This window comes from Mauremys reevesii, linkage group 4, assembly GCF_016161935.1.
Source record: "Mauremys reevesii isolate NIE-2019 linkage group 4, ASM1616193v1, whole genome shotgun sequence".
Classification (NCBI taxonomy): Eukaryota; Metazoa; Chordata; order Testudines; family Geoemydidae; genus Mauremys; species Mauremys reevesii.
In genome coordinates, this window is record NC_052626.1 from 149,135,641 (window position 1) to 149,156,706 (window position 21,066).

General features: G+C 52.4%; 1 protein-coding gene and 1 pseudogene across 1 annotated transcript; both read right to left on the reverse strand.

Annotated features, from left to right (window-relative positions):
- Nucleotides 1-7,328: 7,328 nt before the first annotated feature.
- On the reverse strand, nucleotides 7,329-9,323 carry LOC120403308 (perforin-1-like). Its single transcript, XM_039534270.1, has 2 exons — nucleotides 8,794-9,323; nucleotides 7,329-8,442 (listed from the first exon to the last, which is right to left on the reverse strand). The coding sequence occupies exons 1-2, from the start codon at nucleotides 9,321-9,323 to the stop codon at nucleotides 7,329-7,331; spliced, it is 1,644 nt and encodes a 547-aa protein (XP_039390204.1).
- A 5,636-nt stretch (nucleotides 9,324-14,959) lies between these two features.
- Nucleotides 14,960-17,579, reverse strand: LOC120404115 (annotated as a pseudogene).
- Between the last annotated feature and the right edge of the window lie 3,487 nt (nucleotides 17,580-21,066).

The following is a 21,066-nucleotide window of genomic DNA, read 5'->3' on the forward strand; positions in this document are numbered from 1 at the left end:
GACAGATATATAAGTATCAGAGGGGGAGCTGTGTTAGTCTGGATCTGTAAAAGCAGCAAAGAATCCTGTGGCACCTTATAGACTAACAGAGGTTTTGGAGCATGAGCTTTCGTGGGTGAATACCCACTTCGTGGGATGCAAGTCATCCGACGAAGTGGGTATTCACCCACAAAAGCTCATGCTCCAAAACCTCTGTTAGTCTATAAGGTGCCACAGGATTCTTTGCTGCTTTTACAGATATATATGTAGTACTTTCATAGAGTTAATTTCATACAGCTAAAAACAATTCTGAGACATAGCAACTGAGAGGAAGGATATAATCAGAGAAATGTGAATGATAATTGAGAAGTGTTTAAGAACACCTTACTTGAACCCCCAAAAGCCACAATCCCACAACTGAGGAAGAAGATTGTGCTGGTTAACAAACCGACCTGGTTTAGAGGGGAAGTGAAGGCAGCTGTGAAACATTAAAAAAAAATCTAGCAAGTGGAAGAAAGGGGAAGTTGATAGCAATGAATATAAATCAGAAGTTAGGAATTGTGGAAAATTGATAAGGGAAGCGTAGGGGCATAAGAAGAAATCTATGCCCACCAGAGTTAAGGACAATAAGGAGTTTTTAAAATGTATTAGGAACAAAAAGAATCCTGACAATGGTGTTGGTCCATTACTAGATCAAAATGGTAGAATTATCAATCATAATGCAGAATAGCCTGAACTATTCCATAAATATTCCCATTCTGTATTTGGGGGAAAAACAGATGATATAGGGTACACCTAGAATACCCGCTGGATCGGCGGGTAGTGTTCGCTGTATCGGGGATCGATTTATCGCATCTCGTCTGGATGCGATAAATTGATCCGCTAATCGACACCCATACTCCACCTCGGCAGGAGGAGTAAGCGGCGTCGACGGGGGAGCCGCGGCAGTCGACTCGCCGCCGTGAGGACGGCCAGGTAAGTTGAACTACGATACTTCGACAAGTTGCGCATCTTAGTTCAACCTCCCCCGCTAGTGTAGCCCAGGCCTCTGTCTCATGCTATGGGAATAATAACACTCTTTCCAGTCCTCTAGTGTCTCTGAGGAATGTTAAACAGAAACTACAGAAGTCAGGCACTTTAAAATCAGCAGGTCCAGATAACTTGCATCCAAGAGTTTTAAAAGAGCTGGCGGAGGACCTTGCTGGACCGTTAATGCTGCTTTTCAATTAGTCTTGGAGCACTGGAGAAGTTCCAGAAGACCGGAAGACAGCTAACGTGGTGCTAATTTTAAACAGGGTAAGTGGGATGATGCACGTAAGTACAGGCCTGTCAGCCTGACCTCAACCCTGGGCAAAATCACGGAGTGGCTGAGATGGGACTTGATTAATAAAGCACTAAAGGAGAATAATAGAATTAATGCAAATCAACGTGGGCTTATGGAAAACAGATTCTGTCAAACCAACGGATGTTTTCTTTTGTACGCAGCGTTGTTGTAGCCATGTTGGTCATAGGGTATTAGAGAGACAAGGTGGGAGAGTTAATGTGAGGGAGACAAGCTTTCAAGCATACACAGGTCTGGGAACAGGGTGACCAGACAGCAAATGTGAAAAATCGGGACTGGGGGTGGGGGGTAATAGGAGCCTATAGAAGAAAAAGACCCAAAAATCAGGGCTGTCCCGATTTTCACGCTATCTGGGAAACTACCTCAGAGTGTCACTGCTAAATACAAGGTGGAACAGTTTGTTTAACACAATTAGTTACCAGATATTTCAAGGCACCATTCGAGGTGGAGAGGCCTGTTAACACTGGTTCAGTCACTGGAAGGTAGGGAGGGGGTACGGAGTGAGGGGGGGTTGTTAGTGGGTGGCAGGTTGTTGTAATAAGCCATAAATCCAGTGTCTTAAATTCACAACTTTGCTAGACACTAAAAAACACGGACTGAACAGAGACACTGAATTTATGGCTTATTACAACAATCTGTCACCCACCAGCCCCCTCAGCTGATTACTCCTCCTTTTCCTCCCTGTGAGTGGAGAGGTGTTCACGAACCTCTTTCCCTCGACCGGCCCCTTGCAATACATGTTAACTACATATACTAAAGGGTTGAGGCTTGTATTTAGCAGTGACACTTTGATAGGTTTCCCAGACCCGAAGAAGAGCTCTGCGTCAGCTGGAAAGCTTGTGTCTCCCCAGCAGAAACTGGTGCAATAAAAGATATTCCCTCCCCCGCCTTGTCTCTCTAGCTTTTTTGATGAGGTTCCAAGTTTCATTGATAAAGGCAATACAGGTAACGTAATATCTGTAAACTCCTGCCCCGCGTATCAATTGGCGCCACACGATATTATGGTTAAAACACTAGACCAGGGGTCGGCAACCTTTCAGAAGTGCTGGGCCGAGTCTTCATGTATTCACTCTGATTTAAGGGTTCGTGTGCCAGTCATACATTGTAACGTTTTTAGAAGGTCTCTTTCTATAAGCCTATAATAGATAACTAAACTATTGTTGTATGTAAAGTAAATAAAGTTTTCAAAATGTTGAAGAAGCTTCATTTAAAATTAAATTAAAATGCAGAGCCCCCCGGACCGCTGGCCAGGACCCGGGCAGCGTGAGGGGTCAGAGAAGAGCCGTGAGAATTGACTGAAGGATTAGAAAACCTGCCTTAGAGTGATAGACTCAAGGAGCTCGGTCTATGGAGCTTAAAAAAGAGACCGTTTGTGGGTGACTTGATCCCAGTCTGGAAATACCGCGGGGAACAAATATTTAATACTGGGCTCTTCTGTCTAGCAGAGGAAGGTCAAACAGAATCCAATGGCTGGAAGCTGAAGCTAGAGAAATTCGGACTGGAAATAAGGTGTAATTTTTTCACAGCCAGAGTAAATAACCAGTGGGACAATTAACCAAAGGTTGGGGTGGATTTTCCATCACTGACCATTTTTGCATCACGACTGGCAGTTGTTCTGAAAGTTCTGCTCAAGGGGTTAGTTGGGGGCAGGTCTCTGGCCTGTGTTATGCCAGGGGTCAAACTGGATTATTAGAGTGGTGCCTTCTCAGGTTAGACTCTATGAACCCCACCGATAACCGTACCCCCACTACAATCTTACCTTTGCCGGGCATCTGTCACTGGCCAACTGTTCTTGGCAAAATCAATTGCTAAGGATACTTGGAAGTGAAAATCACCCCATGTTAACCTTGGCCACTGTACTTTCATGTTTGGGACAATTCCAGGCAGAGCAGCATGAGAAGTTCGTGCTGAATTCAGCAGCATTTGTTTCCTTGAATGGATAATTGTGGGACCGGTCACATCTGTTCTGTAGACCTGGGGAGGGCAGAGGCAGGAGCTGGTGTCTATAAAAACCTGCCCAGAGAGTTCAGTCCCCAGCTGGTATTTGGTTGGAGCGATGGAAGCAGCTGGGTTTGGCCAAGATGGGACCAGGCGAGGCTGGATCATGGGGCATCTCTGCTCCCTGCTGGTCACTGCTCTGCTGGTGATGAGCCTGGTGTAGGGTGAGTGTGGGGTGGAGTGGAGATGAGCGCCTGGACCCTGCCTCCCCGGGGGCGAGGAGAGAGAGATGGGCTTGCAGGGAAGCAAATTGGGCTAGTGAATAACAGGGGGATCCAACCCCTTCACCCTTCATAGATGCCCCTGCCTATCTAGCCCCTAGTTCTGCTTTCACTCCTCAGCCACCCCATTCAGAGCAATAGGGATTGTTAACTCTGGAACCTAAAGATGGCAAGCTGAATAGTGACTCTGCTAAGATTTTTAACTGTTGCTAAGGATAGCAGGGCTGTTTCAGGAGAGTGGGTGTAGCCTGAGATTTATGGGTGAAGCACTGGCACTCATCCCCCCAGACACATCGTGTCAGACCCCAGCAATGGCACCACCAACATCCTAATATCTTCCCCTTCTCTTTCTTCACTCCCAGGGCAGTCAGAACCAAGCAGGTAAGACACACAGCAAAACACTAGCCTCACCTACCCTGGGCATGTGGAATGAGAATGAGGCTGGGAGCCCGGACTCCTGGGTTCTATCCCAGCTGTGGTTGGGGAGTGGGGTCTAGTGGGTTAGAGAGGAGGGATAAGATGGGGTCATGGGGGTTAGGGACAGGCGGTTAAAGTTATCATAGGGTTAAGGTTATAATGAGGTCAGGACGTTATAGCATAAGGGTTATCATGGGGGTGAGGGTCCACCCTCAGAGATGCATCAGCCAGGCTGGGTGTTGGAGAACAGGGGAATGCTGTTGTGTCTATGGCCCAGGGTGGGATTCCAGGACTCCTGGGTTTCCCTCCCAACACGCTGTGTGACCATGGGCAAGTCACTGAATCATGCTGTGCCTCAGTTTCCCTTCCTCACCCTCAGTTTGTCTTGTCTGTTTGGACTGTGAATTATGAGGGTGAGGGACCAGCTCCTACGGAGATCAGGGCCCGCATTGTGTGTGTGCTGATCTCAGTGGCCCTGGAGAAAATGCGGAGTGAGTGACCCATCTGACGCCAGTGGAGTCAGGGCCGGGTTCTGGTCTCAGTGATCCTAACGAGCCGTGTCTTTCTTGTGGGCAGCGACTGAGGAATTTGCCCCTCACACTCCACTTTCAATGACTGAGCTGTTAGTCAGAAATCCTGCCCTTGCCCTTCTGGCGGGATACTAGGTTACATCAGCGCATGGGTCTGACTGTGATCTGGGGTGGCAGGGATGGGGTGGGATATTGGGTTAGATGGGCCCATTCTCAATGATCCGATCTAGGAAGGGGAGCAGGGGTAGGGTTAGCGTAGGGGTTACATTAGGGTTAGGGGAGGGGAGCTGGGATCATGTTAGAGCAGGGTTTAGGGCTGGAGTAATGGAGTCAGATTAGGGTTAGAATAGGGAGCAGGGCCGGGGAGCCGGTTGGACAATCAGAGCTGCTTTGGGGGGAACATTTTACATGGCCAGCAGAGAGACAGCTTTAACCAGCGCTTGGGCTCAGCGTGTTATGGTTGGATCCCTGCTGACCCAGTGGTGGACCCATCCGCCACTGTTCGGGCCCTGGGCTGGGACCTGGTGGAGTAGGGTGGGCCTGGATCCCCCTACCCCTGCACCCACCCCACTCCTGGGGTGCCAGTTTCCCCACCTTAGGCCGAGAGGCCAGCGTTTGTCCAACATCTGCCAGAGTCAGGGTGTCAGACTGTTTATTACTCCACCCAGCCTGAAGGCCTGAGCCCCTAAACTGTTGGTTGTTAACTTGTTTCTGAGCTCTACCTAAGGGGCCAGGACTAATTCTCCCCTTGTGTTGTCAAGGGCCCAAGAGCGAGGAGGCGTAGCCTTCCTCCAAGACTGACGCGCCTACAACTGGTAACCTACACGCACTGAAAAAAATGTCCCATGAAGCATTACACCAGATGGTGACATGGGGGAGACCGGGAAGCCTACCCAAAATGCCCCATTATCTTCTGCAGACACAGCCTCTTGGGTGGCCCAGACAAAAGACCTGACAGCGAAAGTTTCGAGGGTAGGCATGACATGTAGTTCTGGTGTTCAACAGGAGAGTGGCTTCTATCTTCAGTGACAACCGCACTCCAATATCCTGTTAAACTCATTACCCGGAAAATGGAGCCCTTTAAGGAACAGCAAGGATTTCGTTAGCAAGAGAGAGATAAGTTAGATAGAAGTAACCGATATCTTTGTAAACCATTTTCCATCCATCAGTGTTCACCTCCTGTCCCGTTCCTGGCAGCACAGCGCCCCCTAGCACCACACTGGGGCACTGGGGCCAGCACTGATGGCCAAGGGAGAGCGCCCCCTACCCTGCAGTCTGCAGCATAGTGCCCCCTAGTGCCACACTGGGGCGTTGGGATCAGTGCTTAATGTCAGAGGACAGCACCCCCTACCGAGGCATTTCCTGCAGCACACTGCCCTCTACTGCCATGCATCCCAATCCCCGCCCCCCGGTACTATCTGGTCCTATATATGGCTTGTAGATGGGAGAAGCTGCATATCCCCTCCAGGATACATTGGCAATATTATTAACCTGCAAATATCAGCTGTGCACTATTAATATCCCATAATAAACCTGTCCGTCTTCTTGTATCCCTTTCCTACCCACTCCACTATGTGCCTGAAAGAAACGCTTCCCTTGACTGGCATTAGCTACATCACACTGGATTCCCCACTGCAGCAAATTCATCTGGCTGTCTAGCTCCCCTGTCTTGTCATGCCTCTCTCTCCTCTGGCCCAGTGCCCCCCTTCCCCCCAGTGTCCTCAAAAATATGTAGTGCACCTGCTCATTTCTAATCTACTCCATCTTGGTCCAGCCCAGTGGGGTTAGAGGAATGACAAGGCTTCCTGTCTACAAACTTTCTTTCACAAATATTTATTGAGGCAGAGAGACACATTTGCAAAGAGCCAGAGATCTGGAAGCCTCCCAGAAGCAAATCATTTTGTGGTGGAGCTGCAAAGCTGACAGGCAGTTTTCCATGCTGGAACTATTTAATTTTCAGTCAGTAGGGTTCAGAGTTAACAATCCGCATTCACCAGTTAACTGCACCATGGTGCTATTAATCTTGGCTTTCAGCAGATGCAGGTAGGTGTGAGCCTGGAATAATCTTTAATCCCAGAGTTAGGGGGATTTGTCCTTTCCAATGTGACCCCAATGCAAGGCCATCTCCTGGAATCTGCTAACAATCTGAATCAATAGCCTTTGGCATGTCCTCCTGGGTGTTAACTGTGAATGGTACCAATTGCCAATGTTATATTAGCATTAGATGCACTGGATACATATATTGGTTGCTTGCTTGAATATGTTGGAAGCACTGGATACAATGATTGGTTGATTGACTGGCTGGATGGAGATGTTGGATGTAGGGGATACATACATTAGTTGATTAGATGGATTGCTTGGATGACCTTGATACATTCATTGGTTAATTGGTTTGAAGGATACATTGGATGTACTGGATACAGACACTGGATAGTTGATTTCTTGGCTGACTGGTTGGAGAGATTTTCTGGATGTTCTGGATAGATACATAGGTTGGTTGGTTGGTTCGATGGATGGATGGATGGATAGCTTGGATGCACTGGATACATACAGTAGTGGGTTGGTTGGTTGGTTGGAGACAGTCAATGGATGTACTGGTTCAATGGCTCAGGAATAGGCAGTTAGTGATGGGATGCCTTTCCAGAGAGAGTTGTGAGGGTGACTGGTCCGTGGAAGGGAGGAGGCTGTTATGGGCATAGGAGACACCGATTCCCAAGCAGAAATGACAGCATGAAGCCCAGTAGTGTCAGCAGTGTGGGAGCTAGGAAATGCTTTGAGGGACAGGGAGCACTGTTGACCAATGCACACCCGCGTCCCTCTTCAATTCCCTACCCATGGCGCTCACCAGAAGGGCTCCTTCCCTTTGATTATGCTGTGCTGGGGGGGCTGGGGAACATACTCAGAACAGATCGGGCCCCGAAGGTGGGGCCCACAGGGCAGAGTGTAACGGAACCAGATGCGGCCGCGTTTCAGGTAGCACTCCCTCCGATGGGGCCCCCCAGACTGCAGTGGGATGTTGCAGGCCCCCAGCCAGTCATCCCTCCACTTGTCTTTGTCCCAGACCTCGACACGGAAATGGCTGGCGATGGTGACATGGATGGTGCCGAAGTCTATGTGACTGTTCCAAACAGGATTGTTGTTGTTCCAGATGATGCCAGTCCAGATCTCCCTCCCCGCAAAGAAGACCTTGATGTAGGCATCAGTAGCACTGATGAGGTCGCCCCGCAGGCCATTTGCCCGCTCCACGGTTACCGTCAGCCTCGCCAGGCCCCGTTGCTGCGAGCAGCACACGGTGTTGGTGGAGCTGTCTCCGGGACAGACGCAGGAGCAGGGATCGAGGGCGCTGCGCTGGGTCCCCGCTGGGCAGCTCTTAGTGCAATCCATCTGCAGGGCCCTCGCGGCGATGTACTCACTCACTGCCTGCCCCAGGGCCTCCCGCTTGGGGTCATCCTGCCCCAGCAAGGTGTGGATCGGCCTCAAAGAATAAGTGAGAAGGCCAGGGAGGGACTCCAGGGTTTTCACCCAGGCTGAGAAGTCCCCAACGTTATTGTTGGAGAAGAGCAGGTCGACCGTGTTCTTCCCTCCTTCCACCTCCACGTGGCGCTCCTGGTACATCTCGTGGAAACTCTGATGGAATTTCAACTTATTTTTCTTCTCCTTGCACTTGCTGAAGCTGAATTGCAATGAGGCCACCCCAATATTCACGGCCGCCTCCATGCTCAGACAGTCCCTGATCTCATTGACGGTCAGCCCATCCAGCGCTGCCTGGCAGACCCGCACCGCAGTCACGTCCCGCATCCGGCCCCCCAGGGATGCCTGGGACACATAGTGGGTGCCGTAGGTGTGAATCAGATGTTGGTACTCTGGCTTGGAAGTCTTGTTGTACAGGCTGGGAAGGTTCTTCACCACCTGGGTGAAATGGCTGGTGAGTGGAGGTTTCTCGCTGACCCGGAACCTGCCCCAGGGACCCAAAGAATTTATGGGACAATTAGAAAATCCCCCATAGCTAGCCAGGCCCAGATCAGGTTACAGGTCGGCAGTGACACAATCCGTCACTGGCCTGGATCGCACCCCAGAACAAGACAGCCCCCTACAAGGGAAAGGCCCTGGATGGCTGAATGGTACCGCTGTCCAGCTGTTTCTTAGCTGCCCCACCCAAGAGGCGGCTGCATCTCAGCACCGGGCGAGACATCCCGGTGTGTCATCACTGTGCAGTTGTTACCCATCTGCCCCTCCCCAGAGCTAGCTGCATCTCAGTGCCAGGCAAGCCATCCCCCGACTGGGAGGTGTCCAAGCTGGTTCTTACCCATAATATTGGCAGGAAACCTCATGCCTTATGAAGGTGTATTTGTCCTTCCGTGACTTCTGCGTGACGAATTCGGCCAGTTTGGAGCGTGAGCCGGCCAGCCCCACCTGCACATTAACCTTGGGCACCACGGGCACTTTCAGCCCCACCTTCCAGTCGTTCTGCACCACGGACGCTGCTAACTCCATCATGCCCATCGCCGACTGCTGCACCGAGCTGCTGAGCTTTCGTTGGCATGAGACTCGGACCCTCCAGTCCACCGCGGCCAGTGGCAGCCTCTGCCACTGCCCTCCCTGCAGCGGGTTCCGGCACAGGGTGCAGGTGCCATTCGGGCCACGCCACTGGCTGGTATCCACCAAGTAGGCCCCCGTCAGGCCCAGGGTGGTCACATCAATCCCCTCCCCCACTAGGTTGTGCCCAGGCACGAAGGTTGCATTCATGCAGGCAGCAGCCGTGCCTGTCTGGCATTCGGGGGAGACCACAGGAAGGAGGAATAGGAGCAGGAGCACGAAGGCACTAGGTTTGGGCATGGCTGGTGTGGTGGGGTCTCTTGCACAGGATGGGACGTCAGTCTCAGAAACCCCCTACAGAGAGAGACATAAAGAGTTTCTGAATAAATCATAATTTGGTAGCAGGCAGTTCCACAGGTTAACTTACTTATATGGAGAGAGACAGAGGTAATAAAGGTAATAATTGGAGATATACCAATCTCCTAGAACTGGAAAGGAGCTTGAAAGGTCATTGAGTCCAGCCCCCTGCCTTCACTAGCAGGACCAATTTTTGCCCCAGATCCCTAAGTGGCCTCCTCAAGGATTGAACTCACAACCCTGGGTTTAGCAAGCCAATGCTCAAACCACTGAGCTATCCCTCCCCCTTCTCTTACAGTGAGAGCAAGAAGCATTCAATTACCACTGTCTTTTTGTCAACCAGCGCTTATATCACATCTGCTGAGGCTCTGGGCTCCTGGAACCTGGTGTCTTTATGCAAATGATATGGAGATGAATTTTGCATGTTTGACCATGCATTTGTTAATTTGCATAGCCCCACCCCTTTCTCTTGCGGTAGTAGTAGCTGTACTAACCACTAGGGGGAGGAGATGCACGTGCCCTGTAGGTTGAGATTACATTAGTGGGCTGCTGCTCTGACGGAAGGTGGCCTCTAGGCGGTGGTGTGTTCCCAGATGGTGGCTCTCAGCGCCAGCAAGTGTTGGCTCTATGAATGGCCTCACCATAGGAACCCCTGGGGCCCCCTAGTGGACATTGAAAGTGGTGTATTTTGTTACATTTAGCCACCGATTAAGGGTCATTTTCTTGGGTTTCATCGGCCCAATCAGACCCACATCTGACTCATGGGCCCATCTAGCCTGGTATCCTGCCCCTTCCCTACCACCCCAGATCAGACCCAAGGGCCCATCTAGGCCAGTGTACCATTTCTAACAGAGGCCAATTCCCCCTGCCCCTCGTTAATCGGAGGTGAGTTCAGACTGGAAAGCATGAGACTTATATCCCTTTTAAACAAATGTATTTAAATCCCTTAGGAGTATAATTCTGGCATTCCTATTCTCCAAGGAAAGGTCCTGTTTGGAATCGTGCTAAACTCTTGGCCCTAGTCCTATCCTGTGCCATTGAGTTCCACAGTTTATGTGGAGATTTCAGGACAATATTTTCAATGCCTATTTAGTGCAGTGTGGTCCTGGTCCATCACCGGGGTTCCCAGGTGCATCCGTAATACAGATAATAAATAATCGTTATTTCTTTCCAGGCAGGTAACTTGCAGTGTGGATTTTCCTATCTGTTGGCTGTTCTGTCTCACTAGTGAGAACACAGAAGAGAGCTTAGAGGAACGTTAGCCTGGCGCGTAAGGAGCTGAAATGGTACGAGTACTCCTGAGTTCTATTCCTGGCTCTGCCACAGACCACATGTGATGTTGGACAAGGCTCCGAATCTCTTTGGGCCTCACTTTCCCCATCTGTAAAATGGGGAGAATAATCCTGCCTTTGTTGGGTTAGAGCTTCAGGACAGGGACTTTCTCTCCCTGTGTGTCTGGACAGCGCCTGTCACAATGGCGCCTTGATCTCAGTCAGCGGGGTCTGTGCAGTGCCCGGCACAAGGGGAGACCTGATCAAAGTTTAGGCTTCTATGGTAGCATCATAAACATAAACATTATAGTGAGACAAGGGAAATATCGTTGATTGCACCAGCTTCTGTGGGAGAGAGAGATCAGCCTTCAGCTCCCCAGGGTTCTTCGTGTCTCAAGAAGAAGATCTCTGTGCAGCCCGACAGCTTGTCTCTCTCTCCAGGAGAAGCTGGTCCAATAATCGATATCCCCTCACCCGCCTTCTCTCTCTATTACAGCAGGACCAACCTGGCTGCAACACCACTGCAATATACAGATCGGCCTGTTCTCGGTTTCGATGTCGCAGCCGATCAGTTCCCAAATTTCAGCCACTGTTCTAGGCATCGCGGGGCAGAGCCCTGCACATGTTGGGGGGAAGTCGGAAACCCAGGAGAAGGAGACGGGGGATGCCCAGAGCCCCCAGCATCGGGTTAGCAGAGCCAGCAGCATCAGCTGAATCTGGAATGGTTAGTAGGTCAAGGACCCGGTTGATGATAGAAATTAACCCTTCCCAGCATTGCCCAGCTCGGCCTCCCAGGGGGCTGCAACCTGTTGACACCCTGACTAACTGATCTGCCAGCCAGCCACAAAAGAAAAGGGAATGGGGGGAAGGCAGAAGTGGGGGCACACACAGCCCCTGTCATGGATGCCCTGAACTTGAGGGGGATGGGAGGAGGCCCCCGGGCAGCTTGTGGGAGGGCAGAAGGATGCGAGGAGCCCAGGGGGACGGTGCTTTGAGCTCAGACAGCAGAAGCAATGACACGTGCAACCCTCTGGGTAATTTACCTTCCCCAGCAGAAGACACTGACACTTGGGGATCCTGGGCTCCCATCCAGGCTCAGGAGGGTGGAGCACTCTCGTGGGCACAGAATCTCCCGCCCATTGCCCCCAAAACTGGACCCCCATCCTCTCCAGCCCGTGCCAGTCCTGTCTCTTCCCCACCCCGGCTCCTCGTCCCAGTCTCCTTGTCCAACCGCCTTCCCACCGCCTGCCAGGTCTCCATCCCAGCTTCCCTGCCCAACCAGCCTCACTCGCTCCTCCTCCATCTCCCCGTCACAGCGTCTCTGCTCCCCTGGTCTCTCTCAACTCCTCGCCCGAGTCTGCTCCTTCCAGCTCCCCCCTTGCTCTAGTGTTTATCATCTGTGTTTGAATCAGACGCTTCCTCCTCTGCACTGCCTGGGTGCCAGGACTGCAGGGTCAGTAAGACCCCAGAAGCAGCAGGCTCCCGGCTCTCTGTTTGGCTGCCTGGCCCCAGCCCGGTCCGGAGGAGAAATTACAGGCACAGTCCTGCTCCGGCCCTGCAGCCCTGGGCTGGAGCACGTTCAGTGCGGACAGAACAGCGACGAGATTTTAGCTCTTGCGAAGTGTCTTCTGAGCATGCGCAGATGACACATTTTCGAAGGCTTCTCACGCGGCCAAATTTGGACTGATTTTCATAGTGACAGCAAGAGACACCAGCCTGGCACAAAGGCTGACTCCCTACCCACACCGCCTGGGACCAGGCCACTAGAGCTGTTAAAAAAAGATGGCAAGAAATGTTTTAACGTGGGCGAAATGCTGTAATTTTTCTTGCCTCTCTCTTGGGAATGGATTCATTGTTTTGGCTGAAATTCTCCCCGAATATTCAGCTTGTGGTAGACACCCACCAGTATGGAAAATTTCAGCTCAGGAAGAGTCAACTGGAAAGAGTGTCATGCCTGAGTTAGCCTGGGTTAGCTTTAATAGCAGGCTGGGCTACCAGCACAGTCTGCAATGCCAAAATGACTCACCTGGAGCTGAGATGCAGCCACCTCTGGGGAGGGAGAACGGGGGAACAGCTGCCTACCAGGACTGGGGGGCACAGATGAGGGCTGTGGTCTTTGAGAAGAAGATGATTAGCCAGGGAGCCCTGAATAGCACAGTGGTCGTCAGTGGGGTACGGTGCTTTGCCCCTAAATTCCCCATCATGCCAGCCCCTCTTCCCCACCCCTCTCCCCAGTGCCCATCACCCCAGCCTGGATCTACCCTTCCCAGCCCACCCCCGCTAGTCCCCTGCCCCCTAGATTACCGTCTCCGGTGGCTCCCGTGAAGCGCAGGGCTCCTGTCTTAGGATCCAGCTCACGTTCACCAGCCACAGGCCGAGCTGCCCAGATCTGCCTTCTCCCCCGTGTATCAGCCCCAATTTAACCAGCAAGGTGCCACCCTCTAGATCAACATCTGCAGGAGCCAGCTGCCAAAGCCATTCCACCTGCCACTTCCTCATTGTGATAATGGGCCATTGAGGATTGCTGGGCGGGCAGGAGTGGGGGGAACTCTGGGTGCTGTGAGTGGTCTGAGAGATGGACCGTAGACACGTGGAGCAGGGTGAGGGCAGCTGGGCTTTATAGGGTGCCATGGGGAGCGCTGGAAAAGGGGGTACCGCTGCCTCTGTCCTTCCCCCACTGACCCTATGGGCTCCCCTTACCTCTTCCCCCAAGTCCCATTATGCCTCTACCCCCGTTCCCAGCATCCTTTGTACTCTCACAGAGTTCAGGCCGGAAGATTAGAGGGTCTAGTCTGACGCCCTGTGAGCCCAGGCCAGAGAATTTCACCAGCTACCTTTGTATCCAGCCCACCCCTTGGGATCGACTGAAACATTCAGCCCTCAGCAGGCCAGGCTGTGCCCGGGGCAGGGAAGAGGACCCAGGTGCCACCCATGCCCGGGGCCCTTGCCGTGGCAGCTGAGAGATGCCCCGATGAGCCCAGCAGCTGGCAGCTACAGAGGGAGGCGAAAAGCTCCCACAGTCCCTGCCAGTCTGCCCTGGGGGGAAATTCCTTCCCAGCCCCATATCTGGCAACCCTGCCCCACCGGCCAGGCAGCCAGAATGAGGGTTTTCTGGACAGTTCAGAGCACTGAACCAGCCGGTGTCTGTTCTTCAGCTGTGGCTGATCTCAGGTGTTTCAGAGGAATCGGGGCTGGGGTGGGAAATCCCAGATACTGGTCAATTGTACATGTGGGGGGAAAGGGATTCCTTCCTGACCCCTGCAGGTGACCAGCGGAAGCCCTGAAGCATGAGACTGGATTGTGGTCATTGTCTTAGTGCAGAGCTGTGTTATGAACAGGTAGCAATGCAGAGGAGCATCAACCAGCCAGCCCCAGTCTCCTCCCCAGCTCCCAGTCCCAGTCTCTCTGCCCAGCCAGCCCCAGCCTTCCCTCTCCAACCCCAGTCACAGTTTCTCTCCTGCCCCAATCTCTCCAGCCTCCTTGTCCCCATTTACTCCAGCGTTTTGGGTAAAGTTTGCCAAAGTTCCAGGCAACTGGAAATGGGGTCTTGTAATGTGAAGCTTTGGGCAACCTTAATAACAGGCTGTGCAACCAGGTCTGTTTATAATGTCGTGACGGCTCATCTGATGCTGAGATGCAGCCACCTCTGGGGTGAGACAGCCGTGAAGTAGCTGCTTAGTGATACCGCATGGGGATGGCTCATCTGGCGCTGAGATGCAGCCACCTCTGGGGTGGGGTGGCTGGGGAACAGCTGGACAGTGACACTGCACAGGGACGGCTCATGTAGTGCTCAAATGCAGCCACCTCTGGTGTGGGTCAGCTGGGAACAGCCACACAGCACCGTTGTGGGGTGTAGAGGGCTGGGATCTTTGGGGAGAGGATGGTTAACCAAGGAGCCCTGGGTAGCAAGGTCCTTAGCAGTGGGGTACATCCCCTGGCACTCCAGATCCTACTCCTACCCCACTCCCCAGCCTGGGTCTGCACCTCCCTGCAGGGACTTCCAGCCCGCCTGCCCCCAGAGCTCTCCTGCCCCTAGATTATCGAAATCCAGCGGGTCCAGCAAGAGCGCAAGACCCAGTGCAGAGGCTGAGCTGCCCAGAGCTGCCTTCGTCCCCACTCGTCTGCCAGCTGCCGCCCTGCTAGACCCAGCATCTGGCAGCCAGCTGGGCAGCTGGTGAGGCATTTTCACCTGCCACTTCCTGGTCGAGACAATGGGCCCTTGAGGAACACTGGGGCTGCAGAGGGAGGGGTTGGTTTGACAAGGGAGTAGGGGGGCGTGAGGTGCTGGGCAGCTGGGGTGAGGCTTTTTCACCTGCTACTTCCTGATCGAGACAATGGGCCATTGAACAACCCTGGGGCTGGCAGGAGAGAATCTGGTTTGATGAGGGGAAGGGTGGGCAGGAGGGTAGGTGCTGTGGGGGAGGGTGGTGCCAGCCGGCCACGATTCAGGTAGCAGACCGAGTGCCGACCATCCCTGGAGCGCAGCGGCTCGTCGCACGTCCCCAGCAGGTCGCTGTCAGACTTGTTGTCCTCGTCCCAGGCCTGGAGGTGGAGCTGGCTGGTCTCCTCCACCCGCATAGGCCCCAGGTCCAGGCAGATGCCCTGGACCGGGTTGTCGGCGTCCCACACACTTTCCATCTGCACCTCCCGGCCCTGGAAGGAGACCTTGATGTAGGCATCGGTGCGGCTGGTGTAGTTGCCCCACAGGGCGTTGGCTGTTCCACCGTCACCATCAGCTTCCTCTGGCCCCGCGAGCAGCACATGGTGTTGGTGGAGCCATCCCCGGGGCAGACGCAGGAGCAGGAGTCCTGGGCGCTGCACTGGGTCCCCGGGGACCTCTCCAGGGCCTGCTCAGCGATGAACTCACTCACCACCTCCCTCAGCGCCTCCCGCTTGGGGTTGTTCTGCCTCACCAAGGTGTGGATGGGGTGCAGCAAGTAGGACACCAGGCCGGGGCTGGCTTTGAGGCTCTCCATCCAGGCCGAGAAAACCTCGGCATCCTGCCCCTCAGAGAACAGCAGGTCGGTGTGGCTGTTGCCGCCCGTCACCTCAGAGTGACGCTCGCTGTAGGTCTCATGGAAGCTCCGCTTGAAGTTCTGCTTCTTCTTCTGCTCCTCACACTGGCTGAAGGCCACCTTGGCCTTGCCTTTCCCAGCCCCGATGCTGACCGAGGCCTCCAGGCTCAGACAGTCCTTGACCTCGTCAGCCGTCACCCCGTCCAGCGCCGCCTCGCAGACCCTCACAGCCGTCATGTCCCGCACCCGGCCCCCCAGCTGCAGCTGGGACACGTAGTGGGTGCCGTAGGTGTTGATCAACTGATGGTACTTGAGGCGCGAGCTGCGGGAGTAATCCTCCGGGAGGTCCCTCAAAGCCCGGGTGAAATGGCTGGTGAGCGGAGGTTTGTGGGTAATGCGGAACCTGGGAGAGAGAAATGGCCACCATGTGACGTACCGTCGGACATTGGTGTCTTGTGGGGGTAGAGCTCAGTGTTATAGATCCACAGACTCTAAGTCCAGGAGGGACCGTTCTGGTCATCTAGTCTGACCTCCTGGATAACACAGGCCAGAGAACTTTCCTGAATTAATTCCTGTTTGAACTAGAGCAGGTCTCCTAGGAAAAAAATAAAATAAAAACCATTCCGGATTTCAAAATTGTCCATGATGGAAAATCCACCATGGCCCTTGGGGAATTGTGTCCCTATCTCCTGCCTGAACTTGGCTAGCTTCAATTTGCAGCCATCAGACCTGATTAGACCTTTGTCTGGTAGATTGCAGAGGCCATGATCAAAAGCTTGTTACTTGTGTAGATTGGATAATCTATTCTGAAAATGTGAGGCCACTACAAACCGTCCTGTGCCTTTACGGAATTGAAAAGCTACTCACAATTCTTATTATACACGATCTTTGGAGAATATAATAAATTATAGTCTTGTGATCTAGTTACTGGTTTCATCATGTGAAAGATTTCAGCCACCTATGGTCATGCCTAGGAGGAGTTCTGTTTTCTGTCAAGGCAACAGGTCTCAGGTGTGAGAGGAGATAACCCTATTGGCCAGAGAACACGAATTAGTGTTTACACTAGCTCTGAAATGCAGCTGATAATGTGCACATCTTTAATCTATTTCCTTGTATGCCTTGTTTTGAAAGACATGTGTACTTCAGATTCATGCTTTGTAGCCAACATCTGACAGAAGGCGTTAACTGCAAGGTGTCTACAGTATCGATGGGCAATTGTAAATCTTCGAACCTTTTCATCAAAAGATAAACAGCTCAGCAAGATTGTCTTATCAAATACTAACAAACGTGCCACTGCGTTATCAAGAGCTAAGAACGAGGTCATAAAAGTGTCATTCCTCTTTCAGTATTATTAAATTACTTTCTTTTAGATGCTCTCTGAAGTCTTTATTCTTTCAACTTGAAGGCAAACACTGATGGATGGGGGCTTGAGCCAGTTCTGTGTTATCTTGTTGAAAAGGAACTCCTAGGTATTGAACCTGGTGCTTATTAATGCCACTCCACCTGGCAGAAGGGTACCAGTAAAAAGACACCGTTTCCTCAAAAATCTTCCAATCTAAGGGCTGGTCTACGCTAAAGCTATAAATCGACCTAAATTACGCCCACCTCAGCCCCCTGCTCCTCCTCTCACCGGAGGCCCCGCCCCTTGGCCATGCCAGAAGCCAGAGCTGGGGTGTGGTAAGAGCCGCGACAGCCGCCCAGGGAGATGGGTCACTGTGGGGCACCCAAGGGCAATGGAACCTTTGTAAAAGTGTGTGTGGGGGGAGGACAAAGTGGCAGAGGAATCCCCCCATCACCTCTGGGCCCCACAGCTTCCCTCCCCCATTGCCCCAGCTCCCTTCCATGGCCTCACACCGCAGGCCCACCACACTCCTTGCTTCTTGACCACAGAACCTCCCCTCACCCCACCCCATGATGCCTACCCATAAGGCCGGCCCTGTGTTCATCTTATTTCCAAACTCCACTGCCTTCATGGATTGGCACGAGGATACACATGCCACAATTAAAACTCCCAGGCTCAGAGTGGAGTAAGATCTAAGAGTGGAGTGGAGACAGGCCACAAGCATTAAGATCTACACTCCTCCTCTAGTGGCCAAAATTCGTGGTCTCAGTGTATCAGGATGCACCCAACAGGGCCACAATGACAGGATTCATATTAGAGAGACAAGGAGGGTGATGTCATATCTTTTATTGGACCAACGTCTGTTGGTGAAAGAGAGAAGCTTTTGAGCTCCCAGAGCTGAGGAAGAGCTCTGCAGGGGCACGGTGCCAGAATGCATGCTTGCAACATAGTGGGGATGCACTCAATCCCTGAGTGTAAGGGTTCATCTCATAGGTGCCGACTCTGTTGGTGCTTTAGGGCCAAAGCACCCACAGAAAAAATGGTGGATGCGATGGGTTGTCACTCCCAGAGTGCAGTCTAAGAGCTGTGGGAACTGCTGTGTCCTCTAACCCTCCAGTTGGGCTGGTCCCTCTCACACTACTCTGCTGGTGTTTCAGCCAGCCTCTCCAGGCCCTGTTATCACCCAATATGACAGCAGGTGGCGCCACACAACTGAGCTACCTGAATGCTTTACCAAAGCCACTCAAGGACAGACAGAAGAAAACAGCCCACTTCCCAGCTCCCCAGGCTTGCATCCTTGCTGGAGTATTACCCAATATTCTCCCACCTTGAACTGCACAGGGGTCTGCACAATGCAAACTCATTAATATAGTTCACTTTCCCCTCGATGTGGGAAGGATATGCACAACAAGCCCGTGTTAACCAAGCTGAGATTTTCCAGAGACTTCATTCAAAACACACTACGATAAAACATATAACAAGTTTATTAACAACAGAAAGATAGATTTTGAGTGATGATAAGTGATAGCAACCAGATCAAAGCAGATTACCTAGCAAATAAACAAAACTGCAAACTAAGCCTAACGTACTTGATAGATAGGATTTGAATTAGCAATTTCTCAGCCTGACTGACGATACAAGCAGGCTTGTAGATTCTTAAGGCACAGAATTCAGTTGCGGTGTAGCCTGGGTTCCCCTCCCCTGTTCCAAGTCCTTTGTCTTTCAGGTGTTGAGCTGTCGGGGGGAGTGAAGACAAATCATGCTGTCACTTCCCACCTTATATAGTCTGCTCATATGGTGGGAATCTTTCGTTCAAAACTGAGCTCCCAGCCCAGTTTGTGGAAAAACACAAGTACACCTCTACCCCGCTGTCCTCGGGAGCCAAAAAATCGTACCACGTTAGAGGTGAAACCGTGTTATATTGAACTTGCTTTGATCTGCCGGGGTGCGCAGCCCCCCGCCCCCCAGAGCACTGCTTTACCGTGTTATATCCGAATTCGTGTTATATAGGGTAGCGTTATATATGTCGGGGTAGAGGTGTACCAAAATGGAGTTCCGTGTCGTGTGAGTCATAGCACCCATTATTTACAGGCTGGCTGAAACATTTACAGGAAGGAAAAGCTCTTCCATGGTCCGTCTAGCCTGGTATCCTGCCCCCTCCCTGCCAACCCAGGTCAGACCAATGAGCTTATCTAGCCTGGTATCCAGTTTTGCACAGTGGCCAACACTGGAATAACCTGCCCTCCTAGGGGGACTTTCCTCCAGACCCTCATTAATCAGAGGGCAGTTTAAGCCCTAGAGCATGACCTTTACTCTCCTTCCAAATATATTTGTTTTAAACCCTTAGGAATATAATGCTGGCTCTTCCGTCCTCCATGTGAAGATCCAGTTCCAAATCTTGACTCACATCCTGTGCCAATGAGTTCCACAGGCTACCTGGGAATTTAGAGCTAGTATTTCCTTTGAGTATTTAATGTTACCAGGTTGTGTGCGGGGGCGGAGTGGGGGCTGGGAGTCAGGACTCCTGGGTTCTATCCTCAGCTCTGGGAGAGGAGTGGGGTCTAGGTCAGGAGTTGCCAAACTTTGTTCCCTGAGGCCCACCTGTGCAGCTGCAGTGGGCACTGCAGCCCATTATTAACACGCGCCTGTCGGGGAGAGGGAAACTGTGGGGCATTCACAGCCCCTCGTCTCAGCAGGCAGCCCTGTCCCAGGCACCCAGCCAGCACCTTGGCGCGCCTCTCAGGCACCCCCTGCCTAGGAATGAAGGAAGTGCTTGGGGGCCGCCAGGGCTGGGCAGAGGCTGGGCCAGGCCGTTACCTTGATGGTCCCAATCACCCACTGCCAAGCCCTGGTCCCTGAGGAGGGGCTGTGGGGCCGATACTCCAGGCCTCCCAATAGCCATTGGTGGCGAGATGCGGTGGCTCGGCGTGGGAACAGCCGCAAAGCCTCCAGCCTTCTCCAGCCACTCTGGGAGCCACCATTTCTAAGTGCTGGCCCCTTCTCCTCACCCTCCGCCCACCACACGGCAGCTCCGCTTCAGCCTCTGCCACCCACTGGGGGCGCTGGACTCCTCTGGCCCTGGCTCCCACTCCACCAATGTACTCAGTTTGTGGGGGCAACATCATCCCATCCCCCCCTCCAACACCGCCCATGACGGACCACCCAGGACAATGTCACGGCCCATCGTTAGGGCACGGCCCACAGTTTGGGAACCCCTGCTGGATAGGGTCTTGTAGCTGGGAAAGGCCTCCTATCCCCTCCGGGATCCCTTGGCAATACCACTAACCTGTAAATATCACCTGTGTGCTATTAATACCCCATAACAAAACTGACCGTCTCCTTGGCTCCCTTTTCTACCCACCCCACTCTGTCCCTGACAGAAATTCTTCCCTTGACTGGCATTAGCCACTTTACATTGGATTCCCCGTTGCAGCAAACTCACCCAGATGTCTAGCTCCCCTGTCTTGTCGTGCCTCGCTCCCCTCCAGCCCATTACTCTTCCTAGTGCACCCAAGCGTGTATTGAACCTGCTCATTTCTAACCTGCTCCATCTTGTTTCATCCTAGTGGGGTTAGAAGAATGACACGGATTCCTGCTTACAAAACTTCCTTTCACAAATGTTTATTGAGGCAGAGAGACACATTTGCAAAGAGCCAGAGATCTAGAAGCCTCCCAGAAGCAAATCATTTTGTGGTGGAGCTGCAAACCTGCATGACAGTTTTCCATGCTGAAGATATTTAACTTGCAGTCAGTAGGGTTCAGAGTTAACAACCATCATTCATCAGTTAACTGCATCATGGAGCTATTAATCTAGGCTTTCAGCAGATGTAGGTAGGCATGGGCCAGGAAGACACTTTAATCCCAGAGTCAAGGGGAATTTGCCTTTTCCAATGTGACCCTAATGCAGTGCCATCTCCCTGAGTCTGCTGACAGTCAGAATCAAGAGCCCTGTGGACTGTCCTCCTGGGTGTTAACTGTGAATCTTACCAATGGCAAATGATATATCAGCATCACTGCTGATCATATGTGCAGGGAACATCCAGCTGGATGGTGTTTGG

Excerpts from the sequence above, each read along its gene's own strand:
- LOC120403308 (XM_039534270.1), bottom strand. The coding sequence starts at position 9,323 with ATGCCCAAACCTAGTGCCTTCGTGCTCCTGCTCCTATTCCTCCTTCCT. Across the intron at positions 8,443-8,793 it reads GTTTCCTGCCAATATTATGG|GTTCCGGGTCAGCGAGAAAC; the intron begins GTAAGAACCAGC and ends TCCCTGGGGCAG.